General features: G+C 29.2%; 1 protein-coding gene across 2 annotated transcripts in view; it reads left to right on the top strand.

Moving 5' to 3' along the window:
• raskol (Ras GTPase-activating protein raskol) overlaps positions 1 to 19,466 on the top strand; it is a 666,892-nt gene that overhangs the window by 94,659 nt on the left and 552,767 nt on the right. The window contains exon 2 of one of the 2 annotated variants that reach the window (XM_075370952.1): positions 689 to 928. The exons of the other annotated variant lie outside the window; for it this stretch is intronic. Within the exon in view, the coding sequence (XP_075227067.1) occupies positions 823 to 928 (106 nt within the window). The 5' untranslated portion in view covers positions 689 to 822. The remainder of the gene's footprint in view (positions 1 to 688; positions 929 to 19,466) is intronic. 2 annotated transcript variants of the gene reach the window in all.

The raw sequence follows: 19,466 nt of genomic DNA, 5'->3' as shown, positions 1-19,466 counted from the left end.
TGTTTTTACAGTGTAGTTTCTTTATTACATCTTATCTTTAACATCAGTATTTACATTTTATACTGTTGTAAACACGTTACATGCGTGCCTGTGGTGCTTAAGTTTTCCTAACTCTTTAATTTAAATAGGATACGTTAAATACTCAAGGTCAATTTGAAATCATATTACTAACATGAATAATATTTTTTTTAAAATAAATTTGTCTTGTTGGGACTTTTCTTTTTCCATTTGTTTAAAAAAAAAAATCGGTTTAGATTTATGTACGATGTTCTTTGAATTACTTTATAATTTAGTCTGTTCTTAACTTTTTTTTTCAATTAACCTAATTTAATAAAAATTCACTAATTTAAAAATGTTATTAGATTTTTATAATCCTTTAAACATTTATTTCATTAATTTTTCATTATTGTTTTTTTATTTTTTATTAAATACTTTTCATATTTTTTTCAAATTGTGTTATAACTTTAATTTATTTTTCAAAATTAAGACAGCTTTCTATCTGATAATTTTTAAGCCTAATTTAAATGACTTTTTTGTCGTTTTTCTTTTTCTTTAGCAGTTTTTCTTCATATTTTCACGTGTACGATGCACATTTTTTTAAATTAAATTTTCCTTATAAATTTATGGAATTATATTCGGTTAAATTCGTTTTTAGTGTTCTAATAAGTTTTTCTTTTTATTTATATAGTAGATGAAAGGACCGTAAAATACTTAAGTGTGTTATAATGGGTACAGTTTATTATAGTTATTTATTAGAAAAGATTGAATTTTAATCGTTCTGGTTAGTTTGTTGCCGCTGTGTCGATCGGATATAAATTGAATATGAGTGGTGTTGACAGCGGAGGATCAGCTCGTCGTTTAAGCAGAGGTTTTCATTCGTGTTTAAGACCAGCTGCTAGTCCGGATGAGGAATCTCCTGACGATGATGGTACTGTTGACCTTTTTTTATTACTTTTATAAACTTGTCTTACTATGATACATTTCATATTTTTCTCTGTTCCACTATTATTATTATAAATGTATTATCTGAAACGGTTAAAATTAATATTTAACATTTAAACGTAACACAAACGATCGTTTAAATAATAAAACTGTCAGTAGTATAAGTACTAATGAATGTACGTAGCCTTATTAAGCGGCATAAAACAGAAGGAAATGACTGTAGCCAGAATTGTTTTATAAAGATCGCTTAATAGTTAATGTATTTTATTTACAATTAAATAATATATTTCATATTATTAATTAAGATCTATTAATAATTATCATCTTTTTACGATGGTTCTTTCTATACGTAGTTGGAATGGTAGCTTATGATAATTTAAAACCTATTATATGTATATAAAGGGTGATTCCAAATTGCACGTCATCTCTCGGGAGATTGTTCTATAGCCAAAAATAAGAAAAAAATGTTCATATAAACATAGGGTAGAAAACGGTTTGTTCGGTTCGCGAAACATTTAGCCTGCTTTTTGTTCCCTCTGTGAAATTAATCCGTACTAAAATTCTTGGGTATTCAAAGGGTAAATTTGGTGTTTCTTTACGGTTTTTGGTTCTTTCATATTAACGCCACCGCAGCTACAGCTTTATTTAAAAACAAAGTAGTCAATCGGATTTCGGTGGAAAATGAACAGTCTCTTTATTAATTTTAATAAATGGTTATTTATTTTATAAATATAATTTAACCAAACTTAACCTACGCTCGCTTCGTTCGCTAACCTTGACTAATTAACATTGTAGTTTTTTGAGTATTTATTTAATAAATTCAGTAATTATTGCAATTATTTATTATTTAAATAATCAAAACACTCCTGTTAATTAGTCAAGGTTAGCGAACGTAGGGTAAGTTTAATTAAATTATATTTATGAAATAAATAAATATAAATAACCATTTATGTTCTGTTTTGAATCTGTTTCGGCCCATTTTCCACCGAAATCCGATTGACTACTTTGTTTTTAAATTAAGCTGTAGTTGCGGTGGCGTTAATACGCAAGTACCCGGTTTTTATTCTAAGAAATTGAATAAATGTGGTACCTCTATTTCAATTATATTTTAAGGAAAACGGGGTAAAACACGAAAAGATTTTGTCTGAAAATACACTTTTTTATTTTTGGAATAAAATAATTTTGTTAATTTACCAATAAACAAATAAAAATGTCTAGTTAACTTTGTTGAGAATTCATATCTGAGAAGATTGAATGATGTAAATAACGTTTAATAAAATTATACACAAATTTTAAAAGTTCAACTTGAATTAAAAAAAAATATGTGGACACCACATGACTTCCTTATACGCCTATTAAATTACTAGATATACACATTTTTTTTTAAAATGAAAAGTACATAAAATTTTATTTCATTAATAACTTCAGTTATTTTTTTCATATTTTTTATTGTTATTATTGCATTATTATATATCGTAAAACGATTTTTACAGTCAGAGGTTAATAATTACTAGTAAGTCAATATATTTAAATTAAAAAAAGAAGCCTTCCTCTTTTAAGATCCAAATATTTCATTAATTAAAATTTTAATTTGGCCAAACTCTGGAACCAGTGAATACCACTTACGATGTATTGATGAAAAGCTCTCAATGAGAGCTTATTACTGCATTTAAGAAAAAGTATACCCAAATTTTTCTGGATTTCGGTTTTTTTGACACTTTTGGTTCAGTCGATTGCAATCAAAAGTGCAGTTGCACAACTAGATGTTGCAACAGTCCTAAATCCAAAATTTCAACATTCTACGGCTAACCGTTTTTGAATTATGAGAGATACATTCGTACGTATGTGTAAACGCCACGCCGAAACTACACTAAATGGATTCAGGGGTGGTAAAAATAGATATTTCGGTTGAAATCTGAAAGTTTTCGCAATCACAATATTTATTCATGCAAGGAAGTAAAAACAGTTCACGGTACTTACGTATTAACGCCACCGCAGCTACAGCTTTATTTAAAGACGGTAGTCAATCGGATTTCGGTGGAAAATGAGCTGAAACAGATTCAAAACAGAACATAAATGGTTATTTATTTTATAAATATAATTTAACCAAACTTAACCTACGCTCGCTAACCTTGAGTAATTAACACAGTAATTTTTTGAGTATTTATTTAATAAATTCAGTAATTATTGCAATTTGATTATTTAAATAATTGTAATTACTGAATTTATTAAATAAATACTCAAAAAATTACGGTGTTAATTACTCAAGGTTAGCGAGCGTAGGTTAAGTTTGGTTAAATTATATTTATAAAATAAATATTTATTTATTTATGTTAAACTCTATATCGGCCCATTTTCCACCGAAATCCGATTGACTACTACTTTGTTTTTAAGTAAAGCTGTAGCTGTAGTGGCGTTATTACGTAAGTACGCAGTTCGGTTTTTCATGGGTGTCGATTGGTGGAAAACTCGCTTACTCTTATGCGTAAATATTCAAGAAACCTTCAAGGCTGATGAGAGGAGACACTTTTCAATGAAAGAAGTTTATTTGTAATACAAATTCCGGAATTTAATTTTTCTAAAAACAAAAAAAAAATCCATTTATAATTTAGATGAGCCTAAGTCGAAGTTTCCTATTTTCAAAACCAGTTTTTCTCGAATAATAATCATTTGAAAATTTAAAAAAAACGTCATAATTCGTAATATTTTTTTAATAGCTAATTTTGTTTAACTTTATTTTTACAAAAAAATTTGAGGATTTCTTCCGTTAAGGACCGCATTTTTAAAAGTATCTAATTCACACTATGTATATGCCCTTTATATCATGCTGTCTTTTCGAGGTCGTCATTCATGAAGACTACACCGTTCTATATCACATCCTGTCTACTACAAAGTTTTGTTGAAATGTCGAAATTATTTTGCTTGATCCCAAAGTAGTTACAGAACTTGGAAGGATCAATTCTGGTTTTCATCTACAAGAAATGGAACATAGTTTCTGGCGATCCCCGGTTAGCGCTGAGATATTCACTGTTAGGATGAAAATGGATGTGTTAAGAATTCTGTGATGGAGCTACGGTGTGGTACTTGACCTCGGCATCAAAATCGGACCAGAGCAGAAAAATACGGTATGTTTTCGTTAGAGGCCTATTAAATTTGTAAAATATTTTCTTGATTTTTGAGTAGATCGAGAGGCATTCGAGTAAATTCAATTGTAGGAGAAAATTGTCGTTGTGATCAACACTTGTTTTGGTGGTATGAAAATAGTAATTTTAGTGTTTAAAAGTTTAGTAAGATAATGATTTGAATGCTTAGCTTAGCTGAAGTTGGATACGGGAAAACTTCTGTGTTAGAGGAAGGCGCGTGATTGCGCTTTCGCGAATCGGTTAATTTGTTAGTTGAGAGTTGTAAGTTATGGTAGGTGGTCGTGGTTGAAAGCGGCCATACGAAGGCGATAATAGGTTGTGTAAATACATTGATAGAAATGTCTTTCGAGGCATTTGCGTCGGTGGAATTCTGAATGAGGCGAAATTGATGTTTGTGATGTGTTAACAGGGGGGGAAGTCAGGATGATCTTTTAGAAAAAAAAATTATTGACAATTTTCGCTTCGACTGTAGATAAATTATACATATTAGAAAAAGTATTTTGAATTATTTTTTTTATGTAATTAAATATAGTTAAATTAAGTTAAATGAAATATGTAGCAGTTGTATACATATTGGTAGATAGTTGTTAAAACAGTAGAAGCGGGAAGGCGATTGCTCGATCACGTGATTACCTCAGGCATTAAGTTTTCTATTTGGTCACATTTATTTTTGTACTTTTATAATGTATCCGATTGTTTTACTAGTTCAGTAGTTGAGTATTTCTGTACTGAAATAATGAAGTAATAACAATAATGACATGTTTTGTTATACCTCTTTTAATTATTTGTTTTATTTTGTATGTGATGGTAATTTTCGATAATTGGCTGTTTTACTATTTTGTTCTCGGTGAAAAGCATTCTATTTTCTAATTCTGTATATCTACTCCCTGGATAAATTTATTTCAACGAATTAACTGTTATAATACGAGTAGCATTAGTGTCAAAAGATACTTGAAATGTATATAGGATTGATTATGTACTAGAACGGGGAGTAAAGTTTCTTTTTTTTTTTACTATCCTCATTAAGTATTTTTTTTCTTTAGTCGTACCCCTAGAAGTTAAATCTAATAACACATCATATCTTTCTTCTGACACTATTTTTTGTTGTAGTGTTCTGATTAACATTTTCTTTTCTCCGGTATTATTTAGGTTGTCAGAACTTCATGTTCATTCTTACTTCACACTAAGACTGGAACTAGTTTTGATTAAATAAAGCTACACGAAGTATGCCCGAGATATAATCATACTATATATATGTGTGTGGGTGTACGTTTTTTTTTGTATTATTATTATTGCTTTCCTTCCAGGAGGGTTGAGATATTTTTATTTCAAGATTTATTTATTTTTCAAATAATTAATGAAATTAAAATTACTTTTACTTGTGTAAAATACGATACCGAATTTAATTTACGTTTTAAATTTGTCGTAATGTACAATTATGTATATAACTCTTAAATCCTTTTATTAAAAACTCTTTTCTTAATGTCTTTGTGTTCCATAATAAAGTTATATTTCTTAAATACGCGGTTTTAATAATAGAATTCGTATTTCAAATTATTTGAAAGTTATGAAAAATAATATTATGTATGTTATTAGAATATAAGAACCTCGGTAATCCAAACCAATTAAGATCCGATGCAAGTATTTTCTGTTCGCTTAATTATTTACTTTTTTTTTTGTACGACGCAATTGTGTATTATAAGTGGATTTAATTCCACGGTAAAATACTGTAAAATCAGGAATTTGTGGAGTTTATTTTAAAGTTTGAGGAAATCGTAACAATATCTAATTAAGTGACGTAATTTATTGCAGCGGATGTCATTTTTTGAGTTGTCAGATCTTTGAATAACGTGAAATATGATGAAAAAATCTTATTTGGACATCAGATGACTTCCTTGTAAGACTTGGGGAGAGTATTGTGCGATAATATCTTAGGAGTTATGACCTAAACGATAAGAATTTTTTGCAATTTATTACAGATCGGGCATGTATGCCTCAGTGTATATGTTGTTCTTGTGAGGGTCTATTTTTCAGTCTCTGTGTAGTTAACTTTAATGTAGATAAAGTTAAATAGAAATTACAGAATAATTAAATAAAATTAAACTAGAAAATCCAAAAATAATGCGTTTCTAAATTATAATTTTTAATTAATATTAAATAATCAGATGTTTCACCAACTTTATTACATATAGTGTAGCAATGCCTATTAAATTACGCGTACACATTTTTAAAAGTACATAAAAATTTTTTTCACTAATAACTTCTAATTTTTGTCATTTTTTTTAAATCACAGGTTAATTATTAATAAATCAAAATATTTAAATTTAAAAAAAATAAAAGAAAAAAAAGAGGAGGTAATGTTTGATTCGAACCGATGTACCTTTCCTTGTAAGATCCAAATATTTCATTAATGAAAATTTTGTTTGGCTATAACCTTGGAACCAATGAAAATAAGTACCATTTATGATATATCGTTGAAAAGTTCTCAATGAGGGCTTATTACTGCAGTTAAGAAAAAGTTCAAAATACAAACGTTTTTAGATTTTATGTTTTTTAGGACACTTTTTTTGGTTCAGTCGATTGCAATCAAAAGGGGAATTGCAGAACTAGATGTTACAACAGTCCTAAATCCAAAATTTCAACATACTACGGCTAATCGTTTTTGAGTTTTGCGAGATACATACGTACGTTTAAACGTCACGCCGAAACTAGTCAAAATGGATTCAGAGATGGTCAAAATGGATATTTCCGTTGAAACCTGAAAACCGATATTTTTTGCGATTACAATACTTCCTGTACTTCGTACGAGGAAGTAAGAAGTTATGAACGGCAATTAAAAAAATTGATCCACAGAAACTCTCTTATGTAGATGTGATAGTTTGGAAACGAATAATATATGGTGAATTACAGCACATCGACATTGATTATAATCACAGAAAATTACGAACGACAGCGAAATTATGTTTTTGTTAACGCTTGCAACCACACTTAGAACAGCTCTGTGATACTTCAAGCAGCGTAGACTACGCCCAATACCGTTTATTAATCGCTTACTTAAAACCTAAAACGGCTATTTTCAGTATGTTTTCTCTTCAACAGAAGGATTTCAGTATTTTATTTTTATTAAAACTGATTTTTTGAAGTGGAAACTAGTTTCGAAAGTAAAAAAATTCATTGCATTTTTAATTTTTTACATATAATATTATGCAGTCTTAATTTAACATAATTTATTTAATAGAAATATGTAAGATTAAGGTATATAAATCAAAACTAATTGTAATTATAGTGAAAATTGTGGCAGATCGTATTTTTATTAGGTTAGATTAGTAGTTTACTATCTTGAAAAATAAAACAAAATTTTAATTAATTAATTATTTTTTAAGTCCGTTTAGGCTATTCCGAATTTCGGATTACCTGAATTTTCTTAATTTCATTCCTACAAATTTTTATTTTATTTTTGTATTTATGCGCATCCTTTGTTTAATATTTTATTCAGAAATGTTTTGTTTTTATTTCAAACTGTTACATGTTATTTTATGGTTTCTCTGTAATGTAATTTAATTTTTCGGAATAGAAGATAAATATAGTTGATGCAGATATTGTAAAAAGAAACCGCATTTTATGATTTGTGCTAAAGTACTTTATAAAAACAATGATATACTGTTATGTACCGCATCCCGCATCTCTGATTTGAAATATTCCATTGTCTAATTTGATTCGGGTTAGTTTTTACATCCTTTTTTATACTTCTGTTTATTTTATTGTGTATTATTGTTGTAATAGCGATTTAACAACCATACTGGAAAAAAGTTTATTAATGTAAAAGTAATTCTTCTGTTTTCATTGTTTTGCCATTTAATATTTATTGTGAAAAAGAATTGCGTAAAATGAAATGAATTTTATTATATTTTATAACAGTATTTACTTATTCTGTTCATCAAATAAAAATTGCGGACGGAGGTCATTTGTATAATTTTTTTTAAAGCGAAACTTAATTTATTTTCGAATTCTTTTTTTATTTATTTTTATTAAGACTGATGGTTTAGGTTGTTGATTCCCAAAGTGGTTCAGGTGGACCCCCAGGGGTCCACGGGAGACTCGACGGGGGTCTACGTTGGCGTGACAAAAAAATGGGGGTTCGCAATTCGTAAGCGGGGGTCCACGAAAATTCATCTGGTTTCGATAGTTAAGAACTAAAATGTTGGCTTGCCTTTGCGTATCAATCTAGACAGATAATGTTTTGAGAAGCTCAGCGATTGTTACTTGTAAAAACTTGCATATTCCATATTCAGTACAACGAACGTGTCGAGACTTGCAAAGCGCCGCCGCCGCCGTCCGCAACGCTTGTTCAGACGTGCAAAGGGACGAAATACGACTTGTGGTGTGTGTGCTAGCAATCTTGCATGAACTTGTTTGATTCTTACTAATATAAATACGATTGCCAAGGATAAACGTTACTCATTTGTTTCCGAAATTTTGAAAAGAAAAGTAAAGTGAATAGATGTTAGCGTTTGCCACTCACAGCACAGTCGATCAAAAATTAACCGATCAATTCTCACTCTTTTTTCGGAAGCTGTTAGTTTGTGGAACTCACCCGTAACGCAAATTTTCATAGTTAGATCTAATCTTCACATTTTCTGTCGACTGGAAATATGGTAGAAATGTAGCTCTAGGGGGTCCACCGGAACCAGCAAAATTTTGAAAGTGGTCTATGATAAAAATAAGTTTGGGAACCTCTGGTTTAGAACATGAAAAATATTATTTGATCTAGTTTTCTTCAAAATATATTAAATTTAAGGATCTACTTGAATAATCGCTGACAGTTTCGTTTTGCTTATTTGTCTCATTATGTAAAATAAATCTGGATTAATTTAAATTAAATGTCACCCTTTGATCCCAGAGAAAAAAGTTAATTTTTCATTCTTTTTTTATTTCTTTAAATGATATAATCGCTCGGTTATCAATTGAAAAAAAGATGAACATTTAAACAATTTAGGATTGTTTACATTTCTTCTAAAACAGTTTGATCGACTTTGTAAAAAGATAACTACTTTTTAAAAATCATATTTTTAGGAATCATTTTTCTGAAAATGATATAAAATAATTATAAATGATTATTAACATTATCTTCACTTATCTCAAGGTCATGTTACTTTCACATTTAAGATGCAACACATTCATGTAAATTATATATAATAACTTTTTATTTGAATTTTTTACTAAATTTATATAAATCCAATCCATTGTTATGCGCCTATTCCTGTTATTATTAAGAGGGTGATAAATATAATAAAAATTAAGTTACTTTATATATAAAACGTGTGAAATAAACCAAATTCAAAATATATTTTTTTCAAATGTAAGACTTCCAGAGACTTAAATAAACATATATACCCGTAATTGAAATATTGTTGAAATTAAATATATAGAAAACAATTTAAACATCTAATAATGAAATTAGTAGCATTACCGCGCATAAACAATTTATATTTGTTTTATTGAAAACAATATAAAAAATGAGGAGAATAAAAGGACCAAACGTATAATTTTTCTTAGTTTAATATTTTTTTCTTATTTTATAAATGGATATGGAGTAGAGGTTAGGCCCCAACACTGAGGAACACCCGTTCATCTTCTCTGCGGATCTTACATTCGCAGACAATACGATTATTGCATCGTTCGGCGACGACATGAGAATCGTGGCTGTCGATGACAATCCAACTCAAGCCTCGACTAAATTGCAATCAGGGTTAGACACCTTCTAACCGAGTTATTGAGGAAATGGAAAATAAAGGTCAATTAAGCGAAATCGACTCGCATGACATTCGCGATGAGAATAGGTGACTGCCTAGGAATATATTTAGAGGTTTAGATCTTCTATTTTTTGTGAATGTTTTTCTCTTTAGGTATTTGTAGTGTGCTGTGTGTCCGTGCAGTGGTCTGGTATAGGCGATGTTTGCTTGTGGAGACCGAATGTGGGTGTGGGCGATTACCCTCCTGAAGTAATGCTTTATTAGCGGTTTCTCAGGAGGTGGGGTCTCCAGGGGTGGGGGTTTAGTCGATAATGCGTAGGAATACATACACATTTTCTGTAACAGCATGCGAAACCTGTTAACGAGTCCGACAATGCTTCGGCGACCGTAAGTGGGATTTCCTCCACCTCAAAAAATAAAAAATAAAAAAAAGGAATACATTTAGATGGAGGTTACATCCCGCGAGCTGATATTTTATCTAGATCGTCGTCTAACGTGGAAGAAGTTAAGGCTAATAAAGGCTGTTAAAAAGAAATAGCTAGATATCAGATTTAAGGAGCTAATTCTGGTCATTTGGTAGGAAATCGCAACTATACCTATCTAACAGGATGTTTTTGTTCAAAGTAATTCTAAAACCGGTTTGTATATACGGGATTCAACTCTGGGGTACGGCAAGTACCAGAAATAAAAAGATTATTTTGCGTTTCCATAATAAATTTGTGAGATACATTACACCAGTGCCACGGTTCGTACGGAATAACGAAATTCACGAGTACTTAGGGTTACTGTGTGTTCGTGAAGAAATCGATCGATTTGCAACTAAGTAAAAAATAAAACTTTACGACCACGTAAACTACCGTGTAGCTGTTAACTTCTTAGACATTGGGAAAGAAATAAGGTGATTACAGTGGCGTACATGAATTATTAAACTTAGGAACTTAGTAGTGACACTCGGGACAAGGCCTTTCTTTTTAAGTTGTGCATCCTCTAAATGTTTATATTTCTGATCATCTATTTTATCATTTTTTTGTTCCTATGTTACTATTTTTTTTTTTTTTTTTTACGGTATGGTTTTTATTTTTAGTACTTTTTTATTTTTCTGTTTAGCTTCTGGAACCACCGTAAGGTATTACTTTGGAGGATGATATGTATGAATGTAGTCTTGTATAGTCTCAGGTCGACCATACCTGAGATGTGTGGTTAATTGAAATTCAACCGCCAAAGAACACCGTTATCCACGGATGTGGTACACAAATCCGTATAAAAGTAACTCTGCCTTTACAGGATTTAAACCTTAGAACTCTCGACTTATACTTAGTAATACACATCATTATGATTTCTCGTCATTACTGGTTGGACTTTATCAATGCTATGCTATCTTTCATCTACTATTGATGTCTAGAATGTGTTTAAATTAAGTTGTTTCAAGAGAAACTCCTTTATAACTTGATTATTATGATGGAATTTACTTATGGTTTCTTTTCTACGAAACCGATTGGATTGTAAATATAATTTGAAATAAAAAAAAAAAAATTATAAATATTTTCATAAATTTTTTCAGCTAAATACCAAACCATTTTATTTTGTTTTAGTTGTAGATGAACGAAGAAATTAAGGCGTTGTTGTAACCAATAGGATTATACGTAATCTTAGAGTAGCATAGAGAGAAAAACATTTCTTAAAAATACGTAACAGAAGATTAGCATTTACATAAATTAATTACCCTGTATTAATTTATTATTTGTATGAATGGGTGGCATGTAAAAATTGTTTGAATGTGAGGTTAAGTGTGATGCACTTGACAAAGCTTAATAATAATATTATTATTATTAAAATTATAACTGTAAGTTCTATTTTAGGGGTAGTAATGTAATGTGATTGGTTATCTTGAGAGATACAATTTAATAATAATTTTATCTTGTGGTTTATTTTATTTATTTTCTAATCGTGAGGTATTACATATTTATGTCTATTTATTTGCTTTAATATTTAATAACAGTAACTAAAATACAAACTGAACGAGTGTTTAATTTTAACGCAAAAAGTTTTATAAACAATCTTTTAAATATTTTTCTGCTTAAGTGTGTGCTGCCTTTATCTCTGATTATGTTATTTTATTACATTTCTACCGGAAGTTATTATTAACGTCTGATTATTTGAAACACAAGTACCTATTTAAAATTTATAGAAGAATTCGTGGTATTTATTATGTTTCTCCATATTTTTTATCACATAAATTTGAAATAATTTTGGTCCTGTTTTGTATACGTAAGTAATTTTTATGTTAATATACTTTTTTTAAATTGTAATTATTTATTCGATATTTTTATGTTGAATAAACATACCTTTTTTAATGTGAGGAATATATTTCTTGATAATATATATATTGTGTAATTTTTATTTTACGTATAATTTTATAAGTTTCATGATTCAGAATTGAAATTTTTGTTTAAAATGATTGTTTTATTAGAAATTATGATACGTTTGAGTGACTGAAAAGGAAATAACTATAGAGTACCGCTTATAAATTATTATTTTTTAAAAATAATTTACATTTTATTTAAAAATTAATATACAGAATGGCGCATGAAATGATCCAACATTTCGTTGGATTAAAAAATATTTATTTGAAGTAAAATACAACGTTTTTACCATATACCTGGAGATTATGTTATGCTTATCACGTGTTCAATATGTCCACCATCATGTCTACCAGATTCTTCAACACGAATGTTGTTAGTAACTCGAGAATACATATCTGTTATCTCGTTGCACACTTCTATGATTAGCTCTCGCAGTTCTATCACTGTACGAACATATTTAGGGAAAATTTTTTCCTTTAGAAGTCCCCCAAAGAAAATAATCAACGGATTCAAATCAGGACTGTTCAGGGGCCAGTTCTGTCTGTCTACGTGCAAAACGATTAGGAAATCGGTTTGAAATGACATTGGCGTTAATAGTTTCTAAAACAACATTAGCTGTGTTTGGTGTGGTTCCATCCTGCATGAACCACTCGTTTTCTAATCGAAACCTTTTTGCAAGAAGCTAAGGAACAAAATTATTACCCAGCATGTTTAAATAGTTCACCGTTCACTGTCCAAAAACGAATGGACTTATTACCCCATGGCTTGAGATAGCGGCCCGTACCGTTATCCTGGAGCGTGATGTACCTTTTCATGAAGCACGTGTAGATTTTCGGAAGCCCAAAAACACACGTTTTGTTTATTAAAAACCTCATCCATTTCCAGGTGGAAATGTGCGAAAACCAAATATTGTTAAACAATACATCTTGGTCAACGAATTGGCCTGTTCAACGAATGACATTTTTCGTTGTTTCTTGTCAACCGTTAATTTAGGCAAAACTGTTAATTTTACGGATAAAAATGCAATCAGTTTTGAAAATTTTCTGCACAGTTCGCCTAAAAACCCCAAGTCTTGCTGCTGGTTTGTTGATTTTCCCGGGCTCCTGAGCAACGCTGCTCTTACAGCTTCGACATTCTGTGAACGAAAATCGGCAGGCTGTTCACTCTTACTCTCAAACACTGAACCTTCACTAATAAATTTTTCGTGCAGTCTACGTATTGTTTTAAATGAGGGCGACCACCCGATTGGAAAAGGGGAACTAAACCGTCTTTGTATAACTACCACACTTTTCGTTTCATTTAAAAACACTACCTTTACGCGTTGTTCAACAGTCAGTCTTCATTTGTTCAGCCACCTTGGAACGATACACAGATAGTGCACTCGGAAAGAGAAGAAACTAGTAATATTCACAAACTGCTGTCACTTCTGCCAACATAAAATATATTAATAATTATTAACCAAAAAATTATTTCAAAAACAAATGTTGGATCATTTCGTGGGCCACCCTGTAAATTAATTTTATATTATTAACGTAGTTACAAAAGTATCGTTTCATAAATTTATTTTTAAATATTTTAATTTATTTTTTTAAAACTATTTAGTTTCCTTTTTTCATAACAGTATAGTGGTTTATATTTGTTTAATATAAATGATGCCATTTATCGAGTCATTATGCAGTACAGACTAGTGCATTTGCGGCGGCCAGATATTCCACGGTTGAACAGTTCTAGCATATTGGTTGTACGTATTTAACAAGAACTCAAGCATCCATAAGTAAAGGGGTTTTAAACAATAGAGTATTAGAGATTTAAGGAACACAGATTGCTTTTACTAATTTTAATTGGATAGTGGTTTTATTATATTTTATTTACTTAATACAGATATACATTAATTATTATAAATAAAGATTTTTCCTTGAGCGATTCTATAATGATCCTGGATTGTTATTCATTTTTAAATTTATTCTTTTTAATCCATTTATTAAACAACATATCTTGAATTTATTGATCGTTGAATTTTTTAAATTTAATTTTAACAGTATTTTATACAAAATATTAGTATAAATATTTTTTTATCTGTGTCTTTCTTTCGTTTTGACCTCTTAAGGATCATTTTTACGTAACTCAGACCTCTTTTTTTCATCTTATTTCAGTTCATTTTAACTTTTGTTTTACTCTTCTGGAAATTCAGATTCATCTTTCCTTTTTCTGATGGTTTTTCTTTTCGTAATTCTACATTTTGATTTATTGAATATTTGAAAATACTTTCTGGTTCACTAAACGCGCTTATTTATGTTTTTGAAATAAACAAATTATTTAGATAATATCTTATTCATCCTGAATAGGTGTCTGTAAAATTTTAACCCTCTTTTTTCATTACATGTTGTGTTTCTTCAAAATCTTTATAAAGTTTCTGTATTTTTTTTCGTAATTTATAAATTTTGTTTTCATATTTTGAAAACTAGTGCAAAAACTTTCTAAGCTTTACAAAAATTTGAAAATTTGCATCCCTATCCTAAAAATTCTCTAAACTACTGTTATGTTGTGACGTCACAGGTGAGTGGTAGAATTAAATAAATGAATAATATTTAAAGTGTAAAAAAGTAATACGATCTGGCTGAATCTCGAACTCAGGGGATCGAGTTCGAGATCCAGATGCTCGAGATGGTGTACTCGGTACCTGGTGCGTATAGCTTCGTAAATTGTGAAATTACATTAGTTTAGTTAGTGCCGACTGTCTTCGCTAGTACCTCACTCCTGCGTGAATTAAATACGATATGCGCGCACGCTTTAGTTAGAATCATTGAATTAAATACACCAAAAAATATTCTATTTAAATGAAATTATAAGTATTTTAAATTAAGTTAAGTAAACCGTGCATCACAAACAATCCACAGTTGAAACCGCGTTCCGGGAAAGTCCTACAATTGTGTTGTCAGCTGTTATTTCTATGACATTTTGTTTTAATTAATCTAGTTATATAAATTTTTGGATTCTTGTTTTTCTTTTGAGATTTTGATTTAGTTTCATTTTTGTTATTTGAAAATTACTTTTTTTCGTAAGAAATTTAAAAGCCGATTTTATTTTCGTATTCTTTTGATTTTTGCTGCATCACTGTCTTTAGCTAGGATTACTAAATCGTGTACAAAGACTAATATGTTCAAATTCAGAAATTTAAATTTTGTCCCCATTTTGATGTTTTCATCAATTGTTAAATTTTGGAAGTTTTTATTGCACTCTACGATAATCTTTTCTTGTGAACAGTTAAATAATATTGATGATAGACCAACTTCTTTTCTTACACTTGTTTTAATTTCGATAGGTTTTAATATTTCCTCTAAAAATGTAACTTTTCAAAACGTTTCTGGTAGGGTATTTTTAATAATATTTAATGTTTGATTGTCAGTTTTAAATTATTCTAATATTTTAAATACCATTTCTCGTCTATTAATCATATACACTTAAAAATAAATTAACATTTTTGGTTTTATGATTTGTTTAACCTTATTTTAACTTTAAAATATGTTCGTCGCAGCTTCTTTCTGGTCGATATTCACCTATTTTGTTTTTTTCGATTGTGGGTTGAATCCTATTAAATAGTTATCAGGTAGTATTTTATATGGGACTGATAAATTCTATATAATTATATAGTTATTTAAATATACTTTTTTATGCAGTTGCGTTAAATGTATTAACGCATTTTTTCAATTTTTTGGAATTTTTCTATATTATTAATATTAATTTTTTGTTTCTGTATTGCCAACATTTATAAATAAAATCAATTAACTACAATTGGTATCTTGCCGACTCTTTTTTATTAAGATTGTTTATTAAGCGTTTCTTTAATTCAGATATTTAAAAAAAATATAATTTCTGCAAGATAAATACTTAAAACTGGATTTGAATACATTTGTAATTATGAGTTGTTAAGAATGCTAACAGGATGAATTGAAAGTTTATCCAGCGTTTTTTTAATTTCGATTATCTACGGATAATGCCGTTGGAATTTTATTCGTTCTTTTTGCACTTAAATTATCAATATACTACTTTCTACGTCATTCCCGGTGTAATGAAACTTATCAGATCGTAAGGAATCTACTTTATCGTTTTTTTTTTCTGGTTTTTAATTAATATTCATAAAGAAATATTAGGCGGCATTTAAATGTTAACCTACAGTATTTATTCATTTGCCTTTTTATAAAAATTTAATATAAATTGTTAATTGGTCATTAATTTTTAAACTTAGTATGAGTATTTTTAGTTGCTTTAAATTTTTTCGATTTTGAAAAATGTTTTTGTTTGTTAGTAATATTTTTATTTAATTTTTTTTTTTTTGTAGTAATGATAATAATTTATAAAACTGTTTTATTCTTATTTACAAGTTAGAAACTTACATTTTTGTTGAAAAGCACATAGCTTAGTTAAAATATTTAACTCTTTTTACTACCTTGTAATAAGTAAAGAAAGTATTGTGATCGCGAAAAATTTAGGTTTCCAGATTTCAACGGTAATATCTATTTTGACGATTCCTGAATCCATTTTGACTAGTTTCAATGTGACGTCTGTACGTGTATATAAATATATATATACATAGACACATACGTATATACACATTTATATATATATATATATATATATATATATACACGTACAGACGTCACATTGAAACTAGTCAAAATGGATTATGGATATAGACACTATATGTTGCTGTATGTTTGGAGTGTCGCTTTATATGGAAGTGAAACATGGACGATCGGAGTATCTGAGAAGAAAAGATTAGAAGCTTTTGAAATGCGTTGCTATAGGAGAATGTTAAAAATCAGACGGGTGGATAAAGTGACAAATGAAGAGGAATTGCGGCAAATAGATGAAGAAAGAAGCATTTGGAAAAATATAGTTAAAAGAAGAGACAGACTTATAGGCCACATACTAAGGCATTCTGGAATAGTCACTTTAATATTGGAAGGACAGGTAGAAGGAAAAAATTGTGTAGGCAGGCCACGTTTGGAATATGTAAAACAAATTGTTAGGGATGTAGGATATAGAGGGTATACTGAAATGAAACGACTAGCATTAGATAGGGAATCTTGGAGAGCTGCATCAAACCAGTCAAATGACAGAAGACAAAAAAAACACTATATGTATATAGACACATACGTATATACACACACACATATATATATATATATATATATATATATATATATATATATATATATATATGCTGTGTCTCGCGTAACTCAAAAACGATTTGTCGTAGGAAGTTGAAATTTTGGATTTAGGACTGTTGTAACATCTAGTTGCGCACTTTCCCTTTTGATTGCAATCGATTGAATCAAAAATGTTCAGAAAAGCCCAAAATTCAAATAAAAATTTGGATTATTTAGTTTTTCTTAACTGCAGAAGTAAGCTCTCATTGAAAACTTACATCATAAGTGGTACTTATTTTTATTAGTTCCAGAGTTACAGCCAAATGAAATTTTAATTAATAAAATATTTGGGTTTTACAAGGGAAGACACTCCTTTTTCTTTTTTTAATTTAAATATATTGATTTACTAGTAATTATTAACCTCGGATTAGAAAACGTTTTACGATAATACAATAACAAAAAAAAAAATTAAAAAATATCAGAAGTTTTTAATAAAATAAAATTTAATGTGTTTTTCGTTAAAAAAAAAAAAGTATAATGTAATTTGATAGGCGTACAAGGAATTCATGTGTTGTCCACATCAAATTTTTTAATTTAATAATATTGTAGCTTGACATTTATAACTGTAATAACAGTTATTCTTTTGTATTAATAAATATTGTAATTTTTGTTAGACACGGAAACGTTTATTTATTAAGGTCCCTGTACTATAACGTCCATAAAATTTTGTTTAATTTTATTATATAAAATATATCGCATTAAAATATATTTACCTATTTACATCCTTTATTTTCTGTAGAAAAGTGGACGTTAATTTGAAATTTAACATTATTATTCTCGATTTTTATTGTAGCTATGACATATTAAGCATTTACGAAATAATCGAACACTTTTTAATATAATGAGAGTAATGATGTTGATTATGAAGTCATTACCTGTGATAAAAATATGATCACTTGGAATAATAAATATCAATTTCATTTCGATAGGTTTATTGTATTGCATTATAGGTTTATCATTTTGTTAGTTCTAGCAGATAGCACACACGCGCTTCAAAGATTGTTAACACCTGTGAAGGAAGGAACGAGAGAGTATGGAATGAAAATAATTATAGCAAAAACTAAGGTAAAATAAATAAACAACAAAGAGGATTTAGCGGTAAGGAAAAGTGAAGGAAGAATTGAAAAAGTAAAAAATTACTGATATTTTGGTATTGTGTGACAGAGAACTGGATGAGTGAAATTGAAATAAAAGAAAGGAACGCCTTAGTTAGAAGAAGGCTAAGTAGTAAAAGTCTGTATTTAGAAGTGGAGGAAGGAGAGCGTTCGCTCTGTCTGGAGAGTCTTTTATGAAAGTGAAGCATAGATAATGAGGAGACGGACTGGGTTGAGGCTTTTGAGATGAGAATAAGAAGAAGATAGAAATAGATAAACGGATATAGTGAGGAATGATGTATAAATGAACAGGATTAAAGAAGCACATACGGAAAATAGAAAAGAGAAGGATAACGGTCAGGGTGGAAAATATTAGAAATATAATTAGATACTACTCTGACCTAAGTTTATGTATTTCTCCATCGATATTTCAGATTCAGTTTTTTTTTTAAATTATAAATGAATGTTTTCTTCTGCGGTCGTATAAATGCTCTATATTTCGTGATAAAAAAGGAGGGGTAGGCCTATTTTTTTTTTTTTTTACTGTCCCCCCTAGTTTTCGTTTTATTGTTGTGAGATATGTAAAAGATTAAAGGTACAAGAAATACTTGATAGTTGCTTTCTCTAAAAGTAATGATGTAAACTGTGTATTGGATCTCTCTGGTATTACTTCAGAGACACAATATTTCATCTATATTTCTACCGGATTATGATTCTTATCCAAAAATATATTCACCACCCTAAAGAAGGTATGGAATATGACTTTAAAATCATTTTTCGTTGTAAGCTTAGCATGTGATACTTTTTCTTCTTCTTCATAATAGTTATATTGTACATCTTTTCAGGAGTTTAGAATCGTTTAGTTCACGGTTAATCATTGTTTTGTCTCGTTCTAATGTTATATTTTGTACAGCTGTAAGTGGAAACTATTGTATTTATAATAACAACGTTTTATTTAATG

This window comes from Lycorma delicatula, chromosome 7, assembly GCF_047948215.1.
Source record: "Lycorma delicatula isolate Av1 chromosome 7, ASM4794821v1, whole genome shotgun sequence".
NCBI lineage: Eukaryota > Metazoa > Arthropoda > Insecta > Hemiptera > Fulgoridae > Lycorma > Lycorma delicatula.
The sequence above is the reverse complement of the archived record's forward strand: the minus strand, read 5'-3'. Positions and strand labels throughout refer to the sequence as shown.